Source organism: Emys orbicularis, chromosome 2 (genome assembly GCF_028017835.1).
Source record: "Emys orbicularis isolate rEmyOrb1 chromosome 2, rEmyOrb1.hap1, whole genome shotgun sequence".
In the NCBI taxonomy this organism is placed as follows: Eukaryota; Metazoa; Chordata; order Testudines; family Emydidae; genus Emys; species Emys orbicularis.
Window position 1 is genome coordinate 106,339,702 of NC_088684.1, and position 26,625 is coordinate 106,366,326.

The 26,625-nt window shown below is 41.0% G+C and overlaps 1 protein-coding gene across 2 annotated transcripts in view; it reads right to left on the reverse strand.

Annotated features, from left to right (window-relative positions):
* Nucleotides 1-1,740: 1,740 nt before the first annotated feature.
* The window catches only part of CARMIL1 (capping protein regulator and myosin 1 linker 1), a 142,946-nt gene continuing 118,061 nt past the window's right edge, over nucleotides 1,741-26,625 (reverse strand). The window contains exons 28-33 of one of the 2 annotated variants that reach the window (XM_065398768.1): nucleotides 24,837-24,943; nucleotides 22,761-23,190; nucleotides 16,722-16,800; nucleotides 13,080-13,310; nucleotides 10,039-10,179; nucleotides 1,741-1,877 (exon numbers count right to left, since the gene is read on the reverse strand). In XM_065398768.1, the coding sequence (XP_065254840.1) occupies nucleotides 1,741-1,877; nucleotides 10,039-10,179; nucleotides 13,080-13,310; nucleotides 16,722-16,800; nucleotides 22,761-23,190; nucleotides 24,837-24,943 (1,125 nt within the window). Of the gene's footprint in view, nucleotides 1,878-10,038; nucleotides 10,180-13,079; nucleotides 13,311-16,716; nucleotides 16,801-22,760; nucleotides 23,191-24,836; nucleotides 24,944-26,625 lie in introns of both variants that reach the window. The other variant, XM_065398769.1, reaches the window with a different exon arrangement.

Below are 26,625 nucleotides of genomic sequence, written 5' to 3' on the forward strand. Positions count from 1 at the left end.
CAGCCCAAACCCCTCATCCCCAGCCCCACCCCAGAGCCTGCACCCCCAATTGGAGCCCTCACCGCCCCCCGTGCCCCAACCCCCAGCCCTGATCCCCCTCCTGCACCCTGAACTCCTCATTTCTGGCCCCACCTCAGAGCCTGCACCTCCAGCCAGAGCCCTCAGCCGCTCCTGCACCCAACCCCAATTTTGTGTGCATTCCTGGCCACCCATACAATTTCCAAACTCAGACGTGGCCCTCAGGCCAAAAAGTTTGCCTATCCTGTTATAGAGTCATAGAAATTGAAGGTCAGAAGGGACCACTTGATCAACCAGTCTGACCTCCTGTGTACCACAGGCCACAAACATCACCCAGCACCTGCACACTAATCCAGGGCCATGGAGAATCAGACCCCCTGGAAATACAAAATATGGGCCCGATCTTACAAACACACAGGTGAGTGACTTTACTCATTGAAGCAGCCACAGGGAAGTCAGTGGAATTACTCATGTGAGTAAAGTTGCTCACATGCTTAATTCTTTGTAGAATTCAGGCCCTCTGCTTGTAATGCAGTTCAGAGTACACAAACTCGATGTAACTGGTGGCTATTTGCCTGTGTGAAAGATGATTTACCTGAAGGTCATGAGCAAAGCCATCAATGTATGTGTCCTCAAACAGTTTTATAAAGAAAACTATGAAGCATTTCATGTCCATCCTCAACAGGAAGATATCTGTTACTATGGACATTTTAAAGCATTTTTTTAAAATTGTAAGCCTGTCTATAATGACACACTAACATCATTCAAACATATGAACCGAAATATGATAAATAAAATAGCTTTATACCTAAAAACAGAGACTGATATTTCAGTTGTAAAATCATTTTTATTGGTACAAATATACATATGAATAAAATCGCTTCAACCTGTAATGCAAGTGAATGTCTGTGAAATATGCAAAAACAAGCAGAATTGTTTTTACAGGCATCAAATTATCTCTCTCTTAGAATTACACATTAAAAGTAAGCTAATATGCAGACAGAACTTAAGAAGGCCTCTAGAAAACACCAATATTAATAAAATGTCAATTGCTCTCATTCCAATCAACTATATACATTAATGTATGAATGCGGAAGCATAAGATTTCATTCAGACTCTTCTGTGTTGTGCTTTCTGACAGTACACAAATGTAAGCATTTGAGTTTTATGTACAACACAACAGGAAGAAAGAAGGTCCCTAGGGGAGAATTTAAAAACCATACTCAAGCATCTAATATATATAATTTATACAAATTATTTGATTAGTGTGCTCTGTTAATATAAATTACAATGTGCAATTTCATACCGCAAGAATATATTTATAGGTAAGTCACGTGCAGATTTGACACATTTACATTCAGCAGTACAACACATTACCTGCTGTACAGTGTATTAGTGTAAGACAGTGTCCAGTTATTTGCTTTGCTTCTAAAGGCCCTAATGCAGGGTGTTCTTTATAGCTGCTTCAGAGAAATTCAAGTAGAGTACATGATATAATTGCTGGCTTTAGCAAAGGCATGGAAGGGGAGGTCTGAAATCATACATAACAGAAGTTAAAGACCAAATCAATGCATACTGAGTGTACTGTAAATCATGATCATTTAGGTGTATACACGAAAATGCATCCAGGGTTAAACAATGGCTGGTAAGTAGAAGGGTCATTGATTGTTGTACCCAGATTGTTATGAAGGATCTTGCACTACCAAGCATTTGTAATGATAACTAAACAAAAATAAATTCTTTATCTGCTTCTTCTCCAGAGTCACTGGACTTGCTTCCCTGCTGGCCATCTTTACTTAAGGACCTCTGTTTTAGTTCTTGGTATTCATGGGTCTGGTGTCCGGGGCTTCTTTTTGGAGCTGTATAAAATATGGAAGCAGGTCTTACTAATGATTTCACAAGGGGAAAAAAACATTAGCACACTTGGGTCCTGCTCCTGCTCCCCGTGAACTCAATAGAAGCTTTACCATTTCCCTCCAGTGTGACTGGTGTGCGCCCTTTGTTATTAAAACTAGAAAGGGGAGGGAGGAAGAAAAGGAAAGGAACTTCGTACCAGTGTCAGTCTGCAAACAGGGAAGGTTTTGGTTTGAGATCTAAAACAAAGCACTATGCTGTATACAATTAAAATGATGATTTGGATAAAAGTTTCCTAAAATTTATAATTGAAACACTTAACAAGTCAATGCCATTTCAAGATTAGCACTTTCTCCAGGTGTACATGTGTCTGGCACGATGTACCCACAAGTTCTCAGGGACACTCACAATAGCCCCCAAATCAGTAGTTTGCATTATCTATCTATCTATCTATCTACACACACACACACACACACACATATATAAATTTGCCCTTCCGTTGTGTCATTGGATGACTGCATTTGCTTTCCAGTGATTCAACAGCATGAATGCATCCGAGAACAGAATTTGGCCATTAGCACTGAAGTTTAAATATCATACCATACCCAATGGAAAATATGAAGGACAAAGTTGGAGTGAAAAAAGAAGAGTGGTAAAACGAGCATACTAGATCTAGCAAAATTAGATTGAAAAGTACAACTGCTGAACTACAGCATATTGTCAATTAAGTGGTAGTGAAATCACCACATATTTAAATGGGCACTAAATGACCTCAGCTCAGCATTCTAACATCTCAAGGAGTCGGAAGTATTTCTCATAATGTATAAACAGTGAAACTGATTTGAAAAGAACTTTTTTAATGCTAGTGAAGATTTCTGATCTGACCATTAACTAAAATGGCTGTTGAAATGAATGGGAGTTTTACCATTGACCTTAAGGGGAGTGGAACTGGGGCAATGCTGAGCACTTGAAGAAAATGCCACACTTCACTTTCAAATGACATTTTAAACATTTAGGAGACCCATGGGGATGACTCCCTTTGTTGCAAGTCATCTCCTCCCACCCTATTAAACAAAACATTTTAGTTAAAATAGCTTCTACTCTTAGCATCATCAAATCTGTACATCTTGCTTATCATTTAGGCTGCTTACATTTGGTGTGAAATGTACCAAGGTACTATTATCTAGCATAACCAGAAGTCTTCCCACATATTATTCATCTAAAGCCTTATCTGAAAAATTGCCCACTTTGTCTGTACCGGTGCAGTCCCATCTGTAGTAGAGCTAGTGTAGACAAGGCACTGGTAGCTGTTCGAGTCTCCCACTCCTATGTTGTACAGACCTGCTGTGAGTAGATTTGGCCAACATAGTGCTTAAAATGCCAACAGCTGCCTGCCTACACTAGTTTTGCCAGCACTGCTAGTGGGGACGGAGCTGTATAGCCATTAGCAGCAGTGGAGAAGTTTTCAGAAAGAAGCCTAGTGTAGACAGGATGACACATGCAGAAGTGTTGTTCCAACTCCATTCAAAGGTTGTATTCTCTCCAAAGCTTTCCATGAATACCTTCCACATGATCAAACTGACCATAACAATTTGTACTCCTATTGTTTGAATGGCACCTAGGGCATGGAATCTGGGCCTGATTCACCACACTGTCCAAGCTTCATTTGGAACAGGAGTGTACAGGGGGCAAAGGTGCCTTTTAAGCAATGTTTTGCCTCCCCGTATTTTGAGGTTATCTGGGACCGGTTCACCCCTGGTGTAGCCTCAAGTCTGCTCTAAATTGTGCCAGTTTTTAAACGGCTACACTGGTTTGCTACACTGACCAATAACACCTACAGTGCAACGTGCTCCTCTCCAGTGGGACTAGGTGGTACAGAGCTGTCCTGCTAACCCCAGCAGAGGTATTCCCTGAGGTATGATTCTGCTAGAGAATACAGCCCCTTTACACTGCCACCAAGGTGCAAAGGGGTAACAGCACAACACAGAAGCTGGCCTCATGTCCTTATTCTCTCTATAAAGTTCCATGCTATAGGGTTATAAAAAATGCTAACAAATAATGACATTATTGCTTCTGTACAAGTTTATTTAGACCACCAATAGCACATTTCTGGATCTCTAGTGTGAGGGAAATTTAAAAAAAAAAAACAACCCTGCACCACTAGGTACAACTGCACGTATCTCACACAATTCCACTTACACATGCAGTGCATCTTGCCTGCCCCGCTATCAGTGTGACACTCCAAACGATGCTAGCCAAAATATGGAAATAAAAGTAAGTAGCAATTATGCAGCAATTTTCATCCACAGGGCAAACATCGTCATCCCAAGTTTGCAGATGGGGAAAGTGAGGCAAAAAGAGGGTAAGTGCCTTGCACATGGTCACACAGTGAGTCGGTGGCAGAGTTGTTATAAAATCCAAGCCTCCAACTCCCAGACTCATGATCAATCCACTAGTGCGCAGACTTCAGTAGCTGAAAAAGTCTGTTATAAAGAAATGGGCACTATGTCCCTTATTACTGTATTTCTTTTAAGACTCCAAGAACTGTCAGACTGCAAACATAAAAGTATCTCTTGATTTGCCACATCTTGCAACAACATCCTGCTCTCTCATGTAGCAAATGTCATGATAAACTGATATATAACAGTGGCTAAGTCCCATTTTCAAAAGCAACTTAAATGAGACTTATGCTTCTAAGTTTCTTTTGAAAATGGGACTTAGGCACTGTTGAAAGTTTTACCCAGACATATCCTCTCTCCTACTGTGCACTCACACCTTTGCCAAAGGCTGAAACTCAGCTTACCATAGCAGCTATTTTATTCTGTGCCATAACATTATGGGACTGGAAAATTTATCCAGAATGGTGCTGACATATTGCACCGGACATGTAAACCCGGATTCTGCAATCAGATTTGTGCAGGCAGATCCCTGCACCCTTGCAGAGTGCCACTGAAGTCAAGTCAATGTGGCTCTGCAGTGACACCGGGATACACTTGCACAGATCCCATTGCATGACTGGGCCTTGGATATTCACCATCTAAGATAACGATCTTAAAGCTGGACCTAATATCAAGAATGTGGAGAATGAAAGTTTGATTATGATGGGGACAAAAAAATATGACTCACCTAAAGGGAAAGTCTCAAATTCAAGTACATTAAGTTTGATTCCTCCCAAGAGAAAAGATCAATTTGCATGGTAAGAAAGAAAAAAAGTCTATTTTCTTTAAAGAAAAAGAAAATAGCACAAGTAGTGAAAGAAACACAGACAGGGTATGAAACGATCACACGAGATGTAGCTAAAAAAATGTAGATGAATGAAATTGTACATTAGTGTCAAAATACCTTCTTAAACCAAGTCATTTTGAATCACTTATATTAATCAGTTATGAAAGGTAATGAGAAGCACACATTTTGAGAACAATAATTACTATAAGGTATTTTAGAAATAAACTATTTTCATAACTTGCTTGAAAGCATGTATTTCAATAATTTTACAGTAAATTAAAGCTACTCCTCAGTAAAATCTTAAGCACGGAGCAGAGTTTGCTTTTCAGTTTAAGAACCAATACTCCAGTAATTCTAGTAAGGTTCTGTATCCAAATAAACAGACTACGCTCTCAAAAGGTTCAGTGAGTGATGTGCTAAAACTGGCACTAACAACATTCAATCTAAAATGGGCACAGCCATGGCTAGCCTGGGTCAGCTGATTTGGGATTGCAGGGCTCGGGCTGCGGGAGTATAAAATAGCAGTGTAAATTTTCAGGCTTGGGCTACAGCTCAGGCTGAGACCATGCAAAGGGGCAGGGACTCAGAGCCCGAACCTGAATGTCTACTCTGCTACTTTTACTCCACAGCCTGAGCCCTGCAAGCCCGAGTCAGCTGAGCAAGGCTTTGATGCTTGGTGCTGTGGGTTTTTTAATGGCAGCGTAATCCTCTCAGTCAGAGAACTTCAATGTGCATTGTGATAGCTTTCAGTGCTTGTCAATGTGGAGAGAGAATGCACACACTTTGGATAACATCTGCCTTTAGAGAAAGAGGTTCCAGTGGGAGCACAGAAATGATGGATGTCCCATTAGATTTAGCCCTCTCATTTTTTGGTGGCAAACCAAAACACCTATCAGTTTCCCTGCTGTTATTTTCTATATGCATCTTTACCTTTGTTAGTGCCAGTTGTTAAACACTGTGCCAGTGAAAAATGAGAATGGAAGGTTCTAACCAGTTGTTGGCTGTGACTTCTTGTGCCCAAGTGCATTCACTTCCTCTTCTGCACTTGTAGAGTACTGCCTTGAAGCTCTTTCCCCTCCACTGGCTGGCTTGTCAGAGTCATGATCTGTATCTCTTTTGTTATACTCTCCTGTTTGCTCTAGCAGGGAAAAGGGATTAATTTATATCCCCCAAACGTTATGTATAAGCCACATATGGAAGGTAATGGTTAATAAAAAGACAATTTTATCTTATCCACTCCATATAATCAGTAACATGCTCTGTAGTATGTTACTCCAGGGTAGTAGTCTACAGAGTCTGATGCATGTTTAACTTAATTGGCACAGTTATCTGCATTTGTTGATATTACAGAATTCAGCAGCTAATCTATGGAAATGCAATGTAAAAAGAGGTGTATTTTGTGATTACCCCAAATAGTGTAGTTGTATTCATTAACATAAGAGGATTTTATAATCTAAGTAATTTCCACCTGCCTTCTCAATGGATATAATCATGTTTACCAAGCAACAATTTGGGCAGATTTGCAGCGATTTACCAGTTTAAGGAATTAGTTAAGCATGCTAGTCTGAAAAGAGGCACAGAATAAAGAAACAGGAGTAACTGACATGAACAAGTACCGTAGTAATAAATGAAAAAGATAACTGGATAAAAAAACCAAACAGAAGCATAATTTTCTATTTTCCCCAGGCAATTCTAATTTAAATAACCGATAAATGGTCTATTTTGTGTGAGAGATAAATCACAGACTCAAGGACCGGGAAATCCTATTTTTGCAATCACAAATTATTTGTGAACAATGTTCTCTGTCTTCCATAGTTGCAATCAAAACCATCTATTAGATCATGTCTCTTGTGGAGTCAAGATCTAAGACAGCAAGGAGTGGCGAAATCATCAGCATGGCTGACTCCCTTTAAGAACAAGAATTTGTGGACTATTTTAAATAACCCTACTTATTGAAATACACAAACATACAGTAATTCAAAAACTTGACAACTGCCTTAGATAACTAAACTTTATTTAATAGTTGTAATCCTCTAGGTCTTCACTATACAGGAGTAAGTAAATACTGGGGTAACTGTATCTATTTATCTGAAGCAGAACTGGTGAGATTTTAAGGGGCACCACTGTATCTCTCAATGTTAACTTCTCTTTCTCCATATCCAAAGCCCACCGAAGTTAAAGGAAAGAGTCTCATTGACTCCATCAGGACCCATATGCATATTCCAGCACTATCAAAATGGTCAACTCAGATCCCGCTGGGTTGAGAGAAGCAGTACCTTACAATTGCCTGCTGATGTAGATAGCCAGGCACTTCTGGAGTGCAGGAGCACTCCAGACACAATTGCTTCTCTTCACTTCTCTAATGTGCCCCCTTTGCTGAGTGGGGTTGGCAAAGGAGCAGGGTATTCAGACTTCACACGAGCTGGGAGCTGTCCCACATCTTCTTACCCGATGTTATTGCTACATATATGTGGTAACAAGCTAGGGTTACATTTTCTGGCCACTTTCTCATCAATTTGTAAGCTAAAGCCTCTGTTTTATCAGGAAGTAACGCAGAGACTATCCCTACTTTCCAGTGTGAGGCAGGGACTATGATAAGCATTTCCAGGTCCCAATCCTTGGGTCCAGCGAAACTGGTCTCAGTGCAAGACCCATGGGGTATGGGGGTAGGAAGGAAGGTTTTACTATGCTACCTTTGCAATCTCCCAATTCCCAGAGCTGATGGGGGCCGATTTGGCCCTGGAGCCAGTTAGAGCAGCTCCCTAGGGTCCATTACACTACTCATGGATTGTTGCATGCTCTGGCCATGCTCCCAGCATGATGCCAACATAGAAGGAGCGCAGGGTAGGGGATGTAAAGCTAACTATGCCAGCTTTACACAACTCAGGGACTCCCCAGTTGCCCCACTGGGACAGCTTTATGGTTCCTTTGGGCTGCCAGTGTGGTACATAAGGGCTCAAGTGTGAGTCAAGATCTGGATAGAGACCCTTTATACTGGTGATGTTCTGTTTTCCTGAGCAGTGCAATATTGTGTTTAGTCCACGAGCCTCCACAAGCTATGACTGACACAAGAACATCCAGACCGCCTGGGCTGCACCTCTAGGAGGCACAACACAGAACTTACAGCCCAGGGGGATGGCGGGGAGTGGAAAAGTGATTTTAAGCCACCTTTATGTCCTCCTGATCCTGCGCTGCTTCTGGGGTTGAAACAGCACCTGGAGTATTTCAGACAGCCCTGGGGGCCTAAGCTATGGGCATTGTTCACAATCTCCATAGTACTGCCATGCCCCCTCCGGCACAACCTCTATGCCAGGATTTGTAAGGGGGTCCTTGGAAGACAGCCTGGCTGTCTTCTGCAGTGCCTGTGCCAGAGGAATTCTCTCTTAGCTGGAACTCTTGAGCCCTTTTACACTGCTCTGGCCCTTTTATCTGGTTTAAAGGTATGACTTCTGCACTGTTTCAAAGACCCTGGTTTGTATTAGCTGGTGATCTCCACAAAGATAATGAGAGTTACATGCAATTTACTGTGCTGAGCTGGATTTCTATGGATATGTTTACACTGAGACGTAAGCCAGTGCTTGAGTGCAGCTCAAACCCAACAGCCCTTGCATCTACACTGCAACTGCACTAACTCAGGTCTCAGATCCAGGGTCCCAGTAACCTGCAGGGCTGAAGAGTCCAAGCTCAAATTAAGCCAGGAGCGAGGGTCTGACCCTATCACTTTGCAGTGTAGACACAGCCCCTCTTGATTAGAGTCCTGGAAGTCAGCCAGAAGTATCACACAATTCCCTGGGAAAACTTCCTTAGTCCTGTCTCAACAACATGCAATCTACTCTGCTGAAAATGGCAGCCAACCCCCTTTTGCGAACAGCAGCAGTTCAGGTCAATGTTAACCCATTCTCTTCTGATCACCGATCTGCAAGCACACTATCAGAGAACCTTCTGGGCTTGGAACGGAGAGCAAACCAACCAAGCCTTTTGCAAAGTGAACGTGCAGGACTGGCAGTAAAGTTTTCCCACAGTGCACCATGGGCTAGAGCAGCCACATTTCAGGGGTGTGGTGGGGAGTGTTAGGGACTCTGGGATATGATTACTTTGACTCAGATCTGTGCACTGCAGTGTGGACACCAAAGCCCTAAGTTCGAGCACAGGTTAGAAAAGGCTTAATATAGGGTTAAAATATAATGTACTCAAGCCCAGGGTTCTCTAACACGGATCAGTTCTCCAACACAGTTCTCGAACGCTGCCCCATGGCTTACATTGCAGTGCAGACATACCCTGTAACTCCCTTGTCTGCCTACTCCCAGCTCCTCTAAGAGGAAGCCAATTCAGTGTGAGACACACAGCACAGCACAGCAGCAACAGCTGGAATCCAAAAAGTGAGGCAAAGAGAAGAAAGTGGTTTACGGAATCCTCTAGAAACTCTAAATGTTCAGAGTGCTTGCCCAAGCACCCTGGCATACTGAGCATGTGTTTGACATGAACTCAACAGAGTGCAATGATCCCAGAGGGGAGACAGAGCCACCAAGCAGACTAGAAAAAGAAATTTAACCACTCCAACCAGCTCACCAAGGTAGCCACATTTACCTTTTTGTGAGCAGTACACAGCCCCAGCCTGATTGTAACTGACCAAAATATAATGTAGATGACACAAGTGTCACTTACTTCATGTTTCTATTGCTGTGGTTTCACTGTGAAATGGCTACATTATATTATATTAATATTGACATTGGATTTATTTCTTCTCTTTTGATAAAACTGTATGAAATAAGACAGGAGGGGAAATACTGACCCATGAGTTATCACATACCATTTTCCTGTTTCCTATCCCAAAGTACAAGAAACCAGGAAATCATGTTTGGTTTATTTTGAAGAGGTACTCATTAACCGAGTCAGGCCAGGCAAAGAATATTGGGACAGTGACTATATCAACAATCTTACCGTCTTGAGAAAATGATCTGATAGCGGGCTGGGGGCTGCTTTGACCATCTTTTTCTTTCTCAGAAGGAACTTTCTTTAGCACAGGTGGAAGCAGAGCAACTTTAGGGGAACCAGGGCCTGATGGAGACTCTGGGATGTCCTCTGTGGAAATACCACACACACAAGCAGATACATTATATTTCTTGCTAGACAGCTTTCAAGAATACCATCCCCATAGCAGACAATTCTAATGAACGATTTAAAAAAACAATACACAACTAACATGCAGGATATATTCAGTGTTTTAGCTATGCTAGAATTTGGGGCAAACAGGAAGAAATGTTCAGGAAGTCTAAGACTCATAGATTCTAAGACCAGAAGGGACCATCTTACAAGGATAAGAGAGAATCCTTGATGGTACTCAACCCTTCTGGAAGAATTTTACTAGCTAGCAAGTTTAATCAGGAGGTATAAATTAGTGAAACTATCCACTAATATACTGTAGTTAATTGTTTTGCTACAGCTGTTGATTATCTTGTAGACCTGAATTTCAACTCCTAATGTGTTGATTTATTATTGAAGCACAAATAAAAATCTGAAAAGACCAACCTAATTTTATTGTAGGGCTAGAAGAGAATTATGCAATTAATAAAGAAAAGTTAAAGAAAATTATTCAGAAATTTCTTTCAAAACTGTTTTGTCACACTGATATTTTTAATCATCTTGACAATGTGACAAACTAATGAAGTTTAAATTATAAAAATAAAAGCAAACTGAACTTTCATAAGTAGTCTACAGAATTCTATAGTTTTGAAGGGAATACTATAGCTTCTTCAATAGACCTCTTTTTCTAAAAAAAAAAAAATCATTTCTGTTTTGAACTTTGAAGAAATCTCCATGTATTTTTAATTTTTTTAAGCGATTGGATAACTGACAGACACTCTCTCAGTGGTTTGATGTGCATTATACATGCCATATAAATACAACAGTGATGTTTTGTATGTAGACCCCGTACAGATACAATGTCTGTCATGAACTAGGTACCTTTCATTTGCATGGTAGTGAAGTACTATATACCGGCACTGTTTAGAGTCAGTATGCTTATGAAAAACACCTAATGAAGGAAATGGTGCATTGGTGGAGGTGGGAGAAGTAAGTTCTTAGGAAACATTGACTGATATTATGTGTATGTTTAGAACATGAGTTTACTGAAACAAGTATTGGAAAAGAATGGGGTTTTGTCTTACCAATGAGTGGCCATCACAAAGGAAACTGCAATTTTGGTCTAGACTAAGGAATGAGATAATCCTCCAAATGCTACTTAACATTTGAACTGACAAAGCTCGTGGGCTGTAGGTATCCCAGGGCCTTCTCTACACTAACATTTCTAGGCAAAAATTGACCCAGCCTCACCAGTGGTAGCGATGGTCGAGCACGAGTGTAAACAAGGCTCTGGTTATTGCATTACCACAACGGGGTGGTAAAAATGCCAGGAATTGCTGAAGCCTGCTGTACATTAACTTTCACATTTCTGCTATCACTAGAGGATCTGAAATAGTGGTAGCAAAGATGGGGAATATCTGCCTCTCCTTCAGGGCACAGCCTGGGACATACATCTTTTGTAGGAAACATGAGCTAGGAGGAACAGACAGCTTTGGAGCTGCAGGTAGGTTCAGACCTTCCTCCTTTGTAGGCTTTTCAGATATCTTAAACTCTACTTTAAACTTAAGCCGAAGGCTACACAAGTGATGCCTTCCTGTTGTACACATCTAGTGGTGTTTACTTGAAGGCATATCTTATTTTATGGCTGACTATAAAATAACCAATACAAATATATTAAGACAACCTAAAGGCTGGATTCAAAGTAGCAGCCGTGTTAGTCTGTATCCGTAAAAAGAACAGGAGTATTTGTGGCACCTTAGAGACTAACAAATTTATTTGAGCATAAGCTTTTGTGGCTGTAGAAAGTAAGTTCTAACCACTGGTGAGGCAGGAACAGGACTAGGCAGGTAATGGACAGAGTACACAATCAAGGGCAAGGAAGAGGCTGCAATTTCCCTCTGCAAATGGTTCTTCTCTAGGGCCAGCAGGTACCAATGCGAGCATGGGAAGAGTCTAAAGATTTGAAAGGCATTAGGGGTGGTTACAAACATGCTTTTTAGGCATTAGTAAAAAGAGTGTTTGTCATAGCTGCCAGGCGAGTCAGAGTTTCCACAGTTTAATTCTTCTCACTCTCAATGTCCATAACTTTTTGGGCAGTTGCATGCTAGTGGATAGGCAGGTAAACGTGTAGGAGACCAGCTGAATCATTAAACTTTATCTCCATTTATAGTCTTGAGATAATACCTGAACAGGAGGTTAGCAGAGAGCAGACATTATCAGAGGCTCAAGGAGCAACTCTTCATGATTATAAAAGACCAAACCAATGGATTTGGAATGAGAATAATAATTCCTCCAGTCAATAGAGGGCAAGAAAGGAAAAAGAGATAGTGGCATACGGCTTCGTAACATTTAGGAAAATAATCCAAAGACAAAAATGAAGAATCTAAGTACAGAAGAGGTTTATGTATATTATATGGTGTGATGGCTAATTGCTGAAAGGGCTGAGAGAAGCCTACAAAAGATCAAAGAATTAAACATTTTGGTATTTAGAGTCAGGGGTTTTGAGTTTAGAGAAAATACCAAGGTAATTGGTTTAGTCAGCGCCTAACACAATGGGGCTTCCATCCCCAAGTAGGGTCTCTGGATACTTTTATAATAAAATAATATCTAGCATAAAACAGCTCTATGACTTTCTGTAATCTGTCATTATTTCTATTATTTCTTCTCAGAATTTACCATTACAAATCACAGTTCTGGTCATTAAAAAAAAAAAAGTAGTTAGGATTAGAAGGGGGCGGGGGAGGGGAAAGCAATTCAAGAGCAAATGACAGAAAAATCTCTCTCTTTGTGTCCAATTTCTCTCCAGGATTTAGTTATTAGCATTTCCTTTATACTTCACACACAAACCCTGTTCACACATTTTCTTCCAATGGGATTAACGAGCCAGAACAGCTCCTCACCGTTGCGAGAGGCAGAGCGTGGCTTCTGTGGAACTGTGGGACGTCCCGTCGGGCTGGGCTTTGACTGCACTGGGGGTTTTGGACTCGTGGGCGTATTGGAAGAACATCTAGCCCTTGCACCAGCTTCAGCCTTTGGTTCAGTTTTTGGATTTTTTTCCAAGGACGCCATGACAGAGTCACCTTTACTCAAGGCAAAACGATTCTCTGGGAGGGTCTGGTGGAGTTTAGGCACTAAAATAAATAATAATAATAGTAACAACAACAACAATAATAAATAAAATGTCCTACACAAAGCAGAAAGCATGCTGTGGCAGTACCCCCACAGGGCAAAGCCTATCGTTGGCAGAAATGCACACAGTAGAAAGGCAGTGATGGGAGAACTCTCAAGACCTGGCGTTCAGCAGTGATTCAATGAGCAGCCAACAATGTGTTTGTCAGGCTGTACAACTCACTCATGAACAGGCCTGCTGTCACCACCCTCTTGGGGTATTGGGGAGGTGGCTAGCTCGCCCCACTGTCCCTCCATTGTCGGCAGGAGCTGGTGATATGGGTTGCTTCCCAGCTCCACTTTCATGGGATATTTTCTCACACTTTCTAATCCAAAGGTTTTCTCCTTCCAGTCCTTCTCTTTGGTATCCCCCATTCCTCTCTGGCAGCTATCAAATCTTCCCCTTTCCCCAGGTATCTTGCCCGCTCCTGTGGTCCCTTTCTTTTGCTCCCTTGGATGTCTCTGTCTCTCTTTCCCCCTTCTCTGTTGCCCTAAGGGTGGAATAAAGCCACGGGCCAGTGGGGGGTGGGTGGGGACTGAGGCTACCATCTCTTTCCGTGACTCTTTCTTGCACTGACATGCAGAGATGGGATTTCAGCAGGGCATCATTGCACAACAGAAGAGGAGCAGCAAAACAGGCAGTCTCTGGCTGTCCAGCATCATTGAGAACAGCGCTTCTAAGGGCCAAAGCTGAAAATCACTGCCAGGTGTTTTTTTTCCTGCTAAAGACTAACAGTGGAATCCAGGACACAGAAAAAAAATCCTGAACTGATGGTGAGTATATGTGCATGTTGCTGGTTTTTTGTTTTTAGCCCTTTTAGATCAGATTTGAAATCTGTTAGCAATGGCAACCCTATTTATACGACTCTTTATTTAGTAACTCTGCATATAGAATACACTGTTACACATTTATTAGCAAGCTTGCCAGCACATTATTTATACCAAGCAAAGACTGAATGCATTTGCACACAAATCTCACTTGCTTCCCAGGATTTAAATCGAATACAGCTAGAGCCAGCTGTGCAAGCTGGTATAAGGCTTGCAGGACACTAGTTTGCAAATAAGCAAACTGCCTGCCCTAATTTCCTTCCTTCCTCCAAACCGTGGGAGGACTCCAGGAGGCTTATATGCACATGGTTGTGCAATCAATCTTTGGATTTGTATGCGTACTGGGTGACAGCATTCTTCACCTTTAGTGATTAACAATTTGTATGCTAGGGTTGCACATAATTCTTGTTTCACCTAAATTTAGGCTGCCTTGGCTTTCTGACAAGGCAAAACATGTGCCCACAGATGCTGACTTGGCCTAGCTAACTGCTATTCCAGTTCAGAAAACTGACTTGTTACAGTAGTGCTGAGCACAGGAATTCTAAGTGCAGTGTGTGGGGAGGAAGAATGTTGATATAGTCAGTTGCAGGCCAATCTCCAAAATGTTTTTCCAGCTTACGTAGTTGTTTTTCAGCTCCGTTGGATCTGAGTTGTGGGCTAACCAAAAGGATTGCGGTGCATGCATGTGTGTGCAATAAATCTTTGCACTGTAAGCAAAACAGCAGAAGGGTTTCCACACTTTTATCCCCACACTTGTATGCGTGTGTGTGAGAAAGGGAGAGACTGGCTAACACTCAGACAGCAGTTTCTTACATGAACTAAGAGAGGAAAATATTCCGTCTCTGAATCATACACGGTCTTCTGTTTTCTCAGTAACATCCAGCAATTTCCCTTTAACTCCATTACTTGCCTTTCTAACCTCAGGCCTGTTAATATTATTAGAACACAGTAAGTTGATATAAATTAAGCAAAACAATGACAAACTGTAACTGCAACAGGAGCAGCCGGAGGGAGTTCCTTACAGTGGTGAAATGAGAACTGACAGTTAGAGGCAGGAGGGGCTGCTGTGCACACACTGCACTGGGGTTGGGGAGGGGGAAATGTGTCATTTACAGGAGTGAGCAGCAAGGAAAAATAGAGATCAACCACCCGTTAGCTCTCAGTGTGCCCACTTTCCATGGTCCTCTAACCTCAGATCTGTCTATCTTACTGGAACAGAGATAGCAAAAAAGGTTCCTCCTCCAAAAGATATTAGACTGTGATGCCAGGATGATTTAAAAGCATTGTTTCATGGGGCTCTCTCGTACAATCTCTCTCTACACTAGCTTCTAAACCACATTTAGGAATGGTTTGGAAACCATCAACTGGTTTTCAACATGACTGGTCAGCCAATGTTTTTTCGAACATGGTTTGTGAATTCTTTTCACACACTTTGGCAACACTGTATTTTATACACCTGAAATTCCCAGAATCACTGTCCAAGAATTAAAACTGGATTCTTTAGCATACGCAGAGACTTCTTCAATATTGGTTTCAGTCCAGTTCCTAGCAGTCTCTTCACATCACCTAAAACACCATCAAAACTGGCACCAGCTGGCACCCATTTTAACAGACTCAGCAGAAAGTCCAAGAACTGTACAAGTGTGGAGACTAAATTATCCTCCTCTCCCATGGTGACCAGGCATGTTTCAGGCACGGTGGCAGAGCTGTGTGGGGAACCTTGAACCGCCGCTGCCTGTGATGGATCTGCTCAGTGGATTAAGCACTTTGCTTGCATGGCTATCAATCCAGCACTTTCTTGTGAGCACTATAAACCAGTGGTTCTCAACCAGAGGTAGAAGTCTTCCAGGGGGTATGTCAACTCAGTTAGATCAGGGTTTCTCAACCTAGGGTCCATGGGTCCTAGGGGAGTCGCAGGATGGGATTAAGGGGGTTGCTAGTGCAGGGCTGGTGTTAGGGGGTGGCAAGCAGGGCAACTGCCCAGGGCCTCATGCCGGGGGGGCCCCATGAGACTAAGTGACCTGCTTGAGCCCTGAGTGGCGGGGCTCAGGTTTCCGACTCCTGAAAGGGGTAACAATAGTCTGGAAAGATGAACCACTGCCATAAACTCTGCAAAATGAACTCCTGGTTTATGACAGGAGAAAACATCCTTTTCTCTCTGTGCACATTGTACTTGCTGCCTCCTGATCTTCAGTTTCAGCTTTGCTGCCACGGTTACCAGTGAACACCCTCTTAAAGGGCCTGGGGAAGAACATGTACACGAGTTGTCGCCCCACCCGCACAGAGCAGTGTCTGAGTGAAACAACTGGCCATCAACCCAGCACTGAAACTGACTATACATGAAGTGCTGTCAAATGCAGACAGTAAATGAACTAGAAAAATGGCTCTCTCCTCTAATCACTTTTCAGTTATGCTAATCTTAACGGGTTGCTTATAAAATAGTAGGCACACAACATGCAGCTGGAAGTGTGATTTCAGGCTGAGAGTGTTCAATTTATTGGCATTACAGGAAGTGCTGTACGCAAGGAAACTCAAAAAAACTGTACCTGTACCACTGCCATCCAGCCGTTCAGAGCTCACTGTGGTATCGTGAGAATCCCTGGGAGCCACTTCGTTCCCGAGTCTCTAAAATAGAGAAAGAGAATCCCTCAAAATTATTATCTATAAATCACAAAATTCAGTGGTTCATTACAAAGAAGCTTATATCCAGAAGTTAAAAATTGCAGAAAGAAGCTCTAGTAATTATGCCTGGATGTGTTTTTATGTTTCTGGTTGCAGTTTTGGAAATCTCCTATGTGGGAAGGAGACCACAGCGATTTTGGTTACCAGTAAGGCCATAGAGCTGGCTGAGGCATGACAACATGCTCATTAAGTGACAAACCTGCCAAGGAATAATGAGAGTTGGAATCGGACAGTCCAGTTAGAAACTGTTCTTTTCTACTCAAGATGACCAAATGTATTATTGGCGTTAAATGAAATAAAATGCTGGATAAAATTAGAGAGTTTATCTGCTCTGGGCAGAAACAGAGACACCTTTCTAAAGATCCAAATTTTGAAGCAAAGATTGCTGAACTGGTCTTAGTTTAGTTAATATGAAAACCTATGTGCACTTGGGGAAATGTCTTGGAAATCTGAGCTGAATCCAAGAAGTGCCAGTTCCTTCAATATTTACAGACTGAGGTTTTTAAAAAGTTAGACTTCATAAGAGCTGCTGGGTGCTCAAAACCTTTGAAATATCAGATCACTTATTTAGGTGCCAAAGTATGGATCCTGAACCTAACTTCATGCACACATTATTAAAAATCTTAACCATGATATCTTTGCCTCAAGGGGAAAAAAGTTATAAGAGATAAATCTGTAAATTATTTGACCCATATTGTCGTCTAGAGGCCAAGTGCACTAGGAATATGCATATATCCCTTTTCAAGAGGATCCTGTTTATACAGTGGTACAAGAATCAGTCTCTGGGATTATACTGTTCCTTTCAATACCCTCCTCGCTCATATGAATAGAGCAAAGAGACCAGAAGAACCATACAGAGCACACAAGTTACCTGCAAACCAGCACCAAATAGGAAGGCTGGTACGCAGAAGACTAGGCATAAAGTGTGAATCTTAAATTCAAAAATAAAATACATTTTGCAGGTAGCTCTGATCTTGGTTTAAATTTGCCATTTGAAGACAGATCTCTAACTCTGAAAAGCAAACAAATGCTTTGCATAGTTATTACTATTTTCAGCATTATAAAACTGCCACATTCATGACATCCTATTGTCATCAGGACACCAATGTGGTATGACTGGCACTGTGCGATTATCCTGTCTTTACAGTAGCATCCAGAGGTCCCAACCAGACACTGTACAAACACATACTGAAGACAAACACTGTCCCAAAGAAATCACAATCTAAATGAAGGCCTGATGCATCATTTAGGTAGGAGAGACATAGGAGGAAAACGGAGGAAGGAAGACAAGGGTAACAGTGATAAGAACAGATAGGGAGGCTTATACTAGCTATATGAAAATTAATGGGTTTAAAGTAAACAACAAACCAAAACACAGTATTTTAGGTATAAATAAACAAACAAAAACTATTAATATCAGTTATCCCTGAAGGCCACCCTGTCTAGCCATTGTCAGGTGCAACTTACCATAGGTATCATGCTAGACGTGGCTGCTTAGGAGAGCTATAAAAGACAGTACAGTGGGCTTCATGGATTAATTGGTACTTCCATTTTGCTGATGCTCGAATCTAATGGCTCCCAAAACATTTTAATGAGGAAGTGTCTCTCATATATCGTATACAAAGGAATGGAATTATTCAACATTTACTCCACCTATTTAAGAACTGGCATGGTCATTGCATTTCCCCACATTTCCACAGAGGGCTTGCCAACACACAGTTTTTGGTTTAGAAACTGATCTAGTTAAAGCAGCACAATCCCTTAGTGAGGATACGATATATCAGTACAACTGCATCCACAATAGGGGGTTTTACGCTGCAACTATATCAGTATAAATTCACTCCCTGGCTGAAATAGTTAAATCAGTTAAAAAATTGTGCGTAGAGCAGGCCTAACCATGGACTGGTTCCAAGTGCACAAGTCCCATATAAGCTAAAAGGTCATTCAAAAAAAAGCGAAAGCCAGCCCACTGATGTAGAAGTGTTGTGCTTTGTAGCACTGTATAAGAGATCCAGATTCATTTTCCACTCCTAGTTCTCTTGATCCATGGTCTATTTTGACTAAATTCTTCCCCAAGCCACATTCTTCTTCTGTCAACGAGCCCTAAGGGTGTCTCTCTCTCTCTCTCTTTTTAAAAGGGAAAAAAACTCACCAAATTTGTGGGGAAAATTAATTTTCTTAATGTAGGCAAAGTCACTTTGCGTTCAAGAATATAATTTGCTTTTTCACCATGGATTGTGAATTTTCATTCATACTTACAAAAATATTCATTTTCCTTTGCAAGTATTGATGAAGTAAAAAAAATTGTGCATAGCTGTGTAAATGTATTATTAGATTTTGTTTTACCCTTTAGATTGACGTTTGGAGTTCACAAAGAAATCCACTTTTATGTCTTGAAATAATGCATAGATTTATTAACCTAACAAATACAAATATTTCCAAGTGGTCATTTTAATGTGTTGGTGGTCTCATTGTTTATCACCGTTTCTATGGTAACAGCACCATTTGACAGGTCCACATTATAGCTCATATTAAAGTAGACATAATAATCTTTCAAATGATGTATCATGTGCATGTGTGTAGAGAGGGTACATTAAGTTGACCAAATCAGCAGCATCTGTCTGGTGCTTACTAGGAGGGGCCGACAAATACATGAAGCATCATTTGCACCAGAGCTATGCTAGTCTTGCTGCAATCTAGGTCTGTCCAAGACTAATTACATGAATATGTCATATGTAAAATATCTACTGCACTACACACACAAATATTTATTTGGCTCCATAAAAAAGGAGGGCAAGACAGGGAAATGTAGCACTTGCACCTGAGAGTGCAAGAATTCTAATAAAAGCCTTGATAAATAAACAGGGCTGTTAAGGAGCTTGGTTGCCTGCATATCTTGCTAAAAGATATTTAAATATTCAGTTCTGCAAACACTAGATGGAGCTAGATGATCTTTATATCTGGAGAAAACCTGGAAAAAACACTGATTTCAACTCATTTATCTTGTGGCATTAGTGCCAATTCACACATCAAATTCACAGCAAAAGAAAACAAAAAAGCTTTTGCCATCTTTTCATCTACTGTGCACCTGCTCATCATTTGTAACTGTAATAAGACTGTAGAAGGTCATGAATGAAGTAGTAAATTCCTTATGGCTTTGTTTTTACTTTGGATAGATCTGAATTTAAAAAACCATCTGTATCTTTAAGAAAAAATTAATTCACTAACATCAGAATCCTGATAAATCTGAAAACTTTAAGGGAACTGGTGATCCATCATTTAAGTTATGAATAAAAATGAAAGATGGATTCTCCCATAACAAAACTAGTAGAGATCTCCTGGATTACTCCGAGTATTCAACTTTTGGTCAAAATGAAAACAAAGCTATTACATATTTCAATCCTGCATGATATACATGAACATTAACCTTCTAAACATTAACTGTTCCTTTTTTGTGCAACACAGTACAAAGACTTATTAATCTTAAACAAAGATAACTGAATTTCTTTTTTTGTACAGAAATCCTATTTTAATTCAGCTTTCTGACCACCACTTAAATTGCAGTGTGGACTTCAAGTTCATGGGCTGGTGCCTGGGCTCTAGGTGGGAGGGTCCCAGAGCTCAAGGAAGTTTACACGGCAAAGAGACAGCCCTGTAGCCCAACCCCTGGAAGTCCTAGTCAGCTGGCACCGGCTAGTCACAGGTTTTTATTTGCAGTGTAGACATACAAAATGTAAAGGTGGTAAAACCCTAGCTTTTACAAAAATCTAAAACCAATAAAAAAGTTTCAGCATTTTTTTTTTTTTGAAAATTCCAATGTAAATATTCCCTCCTACTCCCCAACGTCTCTCTGCAGTATTTACACCATTGGGCAAGTGAATGGAAACTAGAAATTAATTACAAACAAACTGAGTTGTCTATTTTCTTTTCCAAGCTGAGAGAAATACAAAGAGTAAAGAAGCAGCATAGTTGAAAGTAAATAAAAATGTTAGTACAAAAGGTGATGACCTACTCTTTGTTCAATTTTTCAACCAATGCTACCTGTGTTAACCCACTGACATGAGAAGTGCTGTTACCCAACAATTTTTCAAAAAATTACAACATGCTGGTATTCCATGACTATAATCTTTAGATTATAAAACCACTGAAGCAAGGATTCTGTTTTCAACAGCACCAAGCACACTGCTGAATTGAACATTTAACGAATAGCACCGTGGGTTATGAAAGGTTAAGGGCCAGAATGTGATACTCTGACTCACATTCTATAGTACCTTACTCCTCAAACAGTCCCTCAGAAATCAATGGAACTAGTCACAGTACAGTAAACCCTTATATAACGAACATTTATACAGCGCATTTTTGACATAACGCGGTTTTCCTTTAGTGACCCATTTTTATGTTGTGCGCACTATTCTTATATAGTGTGCGCGCTCACGGGAGGGAGTTTGGGCACGGGAGGGTGCTCGGGGTGCCGGATCCAGAGGGCGCTCACCTCAGTTGGCTCCCCGTGCCTGCTGTTCCTGGCAGAGGTGGAGGCGTGGCCAGGTGCCGCCCCCACAGTCAGCGCTCGGGGAGGGACGGGGGCAGCACACGGAGCCTCCTACCTGTGCATCCGCCAGGAACAGCAGGCACGGGAAGCTGCTTGTGGGGAGGCGCCCAAGGTGAGTGCCCCCCGGATCCGGCACCCCGAGCCTCCTCCCACGCCCCAACCCTCTGCCCTGAGCACCCTCCAACATGTACAACTTTGATGTCTGGGAACTTAACCCTATTTTTCCCATTCATTCTTCAGTTCATATAACGTTTTTTATATTACACACGATTTTCTAGGGACATAACTACTGTGTTATATAAGGGTTTACTGTACTACTCAATATGAGTCAGGATGGCAGGATCTGGACCTAGATGGGAAAGGAAATTTCTTTTGTAAAAAAATATAAGATTTTTAACTTGAGTGTCCCTTTAACAGCCCTTGGCTATTAGTGCTACAGGAATGCCTATAGATTAATGCAGAATGGCCTCATCTGACAGGCTAAGAAGATTGTTCAATGCATTACAGTTTAAATCCTAAGAAGAAAGGCAGTTTTAAAACTATTGCGCTCAGTGACAAAACTAGGTTTATATGGGACATACTTATAGGAAGGTTACATGTTAAGCTATACAAAGACACTGCTCCCTGAACAGTACTGAGAGCAGGGTTCTTTGTTCAATTCAATATACTGTGCTATTTGCTCACTAAAAAATAGAGCTGAAATCCACATTGTGACCAAATAGGTAGTTTCCATCTCTCATTTCTATTTGTATTTTAAGGGCATAAAGATAGAATAGGAATGATTAGATGTGGTACAAAAGGGTTTGTAATAGGAGTAAAGGGATGCAATTAAACAAAAGAAAATTGAAACTGAATGTCAGCAAATATTCTGAAAGGGAGAATTATTCCCCTGCACAAAGTAATTCATTTATAGTACAGTGCACATGGTGGAAGAACCATTCCTTAATAGACCCATCCCCCCTAAACAGAGGGGGCCCACCCATTTACCAACCTGGCTAACTCGTAAACTCACTCCTGACTGTAGGAAACAATCCTGCATAGGCAGGGGATAGGGACTAACTGATCTTTCCCAGCTTTAATTCTATGATACAGATTTCATTTACGTGCCAGTGAGTCACCCATCACATATAACATATGACACCTGAAGAAGAGCTCTGTGTAAGCGCAAAAGCTTACTTTCTCACCAACAGAAATTGGTCCAATAAAAGTTATCTCACCCACATTGTCTTTCTAATATAACATAGCTGATATGTTAAATGTTAACCTCTTACCCTTGTGTGCCTTTATGGGGCACAGTTCTTTCCTACTTTTCATCAATTAGAGTCACCACAAATCAAAAATAAGTCACCCTTACCTTCTGTGAAGAAGCTGCTCTCCTTTCCTGCTTGGCTTTCATTTCTGCTAGGAGTCCACTGCCCATCACTTGCACCCCATACCTACGCCCTCCCTGTGGGCTGCCCTTGTTGTCACCCCTCTCCGCTCTTGCAGCATCCTCTGGTTGTATCTCCTCTAGAGAGTCTGGTGTTTTTAGTTCCTCGGCTCGCTCTGTGCTGCCGTTCTGTTCAGCTGATTTTAGCTCCTTCTTAGTAGTGTCCACAGCTGGACTTTTGACAGCACCCTTGGGTGACGAGGGCTCTTCTGCCACCAATACAGTCTGAGGACGTTCAGATTTGGATCGAGATTTGATTAAGTTGAGAAACCCACTTTTCCGAGAATCTCTTTTTTTCCTTTCATCACCCACTTCACTGGACTCATTGGTGTCTGAACGTTTCATTGACGATCTCCTAATAAAACAGACACACAGACAAATGTTCATATGTTCTTTGTTTTTTTCCTGGAAAAATACCTGTTTTTAATAGTTTCAAAGATTTCTCTTGGGCAAAGCTAACCGTTTGCATCATCAGGAAGTTGCTCTGTGCCCAGTTATTATCCACAGCTTATAAATTAGAGATTAGTTACTATGATTGATGCTATTGGCCAAACTCCATTAAGGTCACTAAGAACTGTAGGGCTAGCATTACTCATTGTGCCACAGAGGCAGGTCAGCCACTTAGGACACATATTTCATTCATTTATTTTTAGGGATATCTCTGGCCTGACTACTCCTACCCCTAAACTGCAAGTCGCACCAGAGTGGCTCTAATTCAGTCATTCCTCCAAGCATAATTTCAATGTGTCTGCTCTTTTAAGGATATCCTCACCCCAACGAATAGCTTGTAGCTACTGCATCGTGACCCAGGTACTGGACAAAACACAGCTTTTGGGGAGCTGCCCCTTTTAGAACTCCAGAACTCTGCACCAACAACCAATGCAATTCTGATCAGCCATGCTCCCAAACCTACCCAATTCACAGCTTTTCTGGGAGAATGGTACTTCAGGTGGCAACATATGCTTGCCCTGAAAAACTGTAAAATACTGATATGTTGCTGCCCTCCATAAAACGAAATCACTGGTAACACAAGAAAAGTTGAAAGGTATACATAATTTGTATAAAAATCCCATAAATACTGCGGATAGCAGTTTTTCAAAACATTTCTTTTTTTAGCTAACATGATTTCACAGCTACTTACTGGATGTCATGTATGGTTTCATATTTGCAATCGTGAATTACTGCCATCTGCTTGTCATTTTTTATATTTATCATTCACACTTAATTTTAACACTTCCTTTCCCTCTCTCCTCCAGCCATTTACCAATTTACACTTACTATTTACTTAAACATTTTACTTTTATTTACTTAATGTCAAATATAGCAAATAGGTCATTTTAGGTAGTCTCGAACTAGCTTTTGTTTGTACATTCACACTAAAAAAATCAGAACGTCTTACTGTTGGCTCTATAAAATATCCATCTAGTTTACACCCTTGTAGGCTGGATTTCTTGCGACGTGAGATGTAGAAGGCAGACCTTTCGGATTGAGTCATACACATAAACACAGAACATTGCAATTTTGTAAAGCAAGTGTTTAATTTATATGTATCAATAAACATAAATCACTTCCCCATGTAATTTATGGAGGACAACAGTCTTGACTAAACACACAATAAAAATTCAGAGCCAGAGCCTGAGCCAGTGTGAATTGGTATAGCTCCAGTGATGTCATAATAAGTGATGTAATGAGTGATGTCATTTAAGGGTATGAAGAAGTCAGTGGAGCTATGTTAACATACATCAGATGATAATCTGGTTCATAGTGTATATTAAAAGCAATTTATTTCAAAGTAAGCTTTTTAAAATGAGTAATCAAATTCACTGATATACTGGGCTATTATGATATAGTCTGGTTTTGACAGTAGCTATGCAAATTGGAGACCTGAATATTAGAAAAAGAAGTCAAATACAATGTATTAGCTATAAATATTCTACCCTCACAAACTATCAGTAAGAAAATATGGTCTTTACCTTGACTCATTAGAGGATTTGAACTTACTTTGAATCCATTTTTGTCACTTTCTTGGTGAAAAATTCATCAACACCTTCATCCACTCTACCCATGAGGCCATTCTGTTCTCCTTCCTGAGGTGTTGCCCCACACACCTGATAAAACAAACGTAACATAAGCAACACAGCATGGCAGTAAGAAATCTCACTTTTCAAAGATGCTGTAAGGCATGAGGATAAACATGAAATTAAAGAATAGAGTTATCTTAACAGTGGTTAAGGAAATATATAAGTTGTAAAGAAAGGCCCTGACTAACAAGGAGAAGGAAGGCCTTGAAAATAATAAATTATAAGGCCATAAGGAATGAAGAAGTGAGGATGTCTGGTTCAAAAGATTAACTAATGAGATAAGGGAAAGTTTCTAAAAAAGAAGGCTTCTGACCAATACGGGTGATTGCAGATGGTTTTAAGAGAACCAGTCTTAGAATGAGCCAACCTGGCCCTTCCCAACCCATACATCAGAGTTAAAACCTTTGTGAACTCAAGTGCAATGGAAAAAACTGAGACAGCAAGAAGGAGGGGAGGAAAGGCCTTGGGAAGAAAGGAGGTTGTAAATCTTCCCTGGATTAAGACTGGAAATAAGGGTGAACTGTCTCCAATTGGTTTTTAGCTCAAGTCAGTAATTGGCAATGACATCACTTGTTTGTTCAAGGGTATGAAAAAGTAAAACTCTTAAAGGGTTCATTGCTAATACCTGCCTGATCATGTTGGAGCCAACCAATGTGGATCTAAGCACCCCTGGGTTTAGCTCATTTGTAAGTATCTTGATCAAAAACTTACACATGTTTTGTTAGTGTTTGGATGTAGTAAGTTGCTTTTTAGGCATGTTTGGAGCAATTGTACAGATATCATTTGGCCTTTGGATTTAATAAAGACATTTATGGTTAAATTAGTGTCTGGTGGCTTCCCATATTAATAATTTCACATATTATTAATAATTCCAACAAGGTCAAAGCTCAAATGCCTTTAAATTGTGTAAAAAGAGCAGTTATTTAGTATTCAAGCACACTTTTTTGTTAGCAGTTTGTCAAAATGGAACTCCTGATTTGTGTATTTACTGTAGATACTGGCAGAGACAGAATCTTTGTCAGCTGTTGTTCACCTGGTTTAGAGAGAGGTGAGAGTTCTAGTGGTCTGAACACAAAATTAGGAGCCAGAACTCTAGTGTACTAATTATGCCTCTAACAGACTGCCTCTGTGGCCTTAGGCAAGGCACTTTAGGCCAAAACTTCCAAACTGAGTGCCAGATTTAGGTGACTAACGTTAGGCACCCAGCACTGACTTTCATTGAGAGCTGAGGTCTAACTCTTCTTTGTGCCTTTGAAAAGTAGACCTTAAAGCCAAAGACAAAAGGGAGAGATTATCCAACTTGGGTGACTCTCTCACTGGAGTATTGTACAGATCAGTTAGTGTTTGTACAGCTCTCTGAAGATGAAATAAATATTATGGGAGGGATTCTCTCCCTGGCCTGGCCCCTGTATGTGCTCTTCCGTAATCCCTTTCTGCTGCCAAAGTTCCTTATGCAGGAGGGGGAGAATACCCCCAATTTAAATACTGCATAAAGCCTCTTTAGATGGCTGTAAAGAGGACCCTGAAACAGCCCCAGTATAGGGTGTGTTCTTGGCAGTGCCACCACCCACAAGGCAGCGCCTTAATTTAGATGGTCTCCCTAAGATGTCTAAATTACATCAGGGAATGCTCCGGCCCCAAAATCTGGAAAATATAAAAGGTGGCATAAAGCCACCTTAGCCCCTCTGCACCTGAGATCCAGGTTCTGT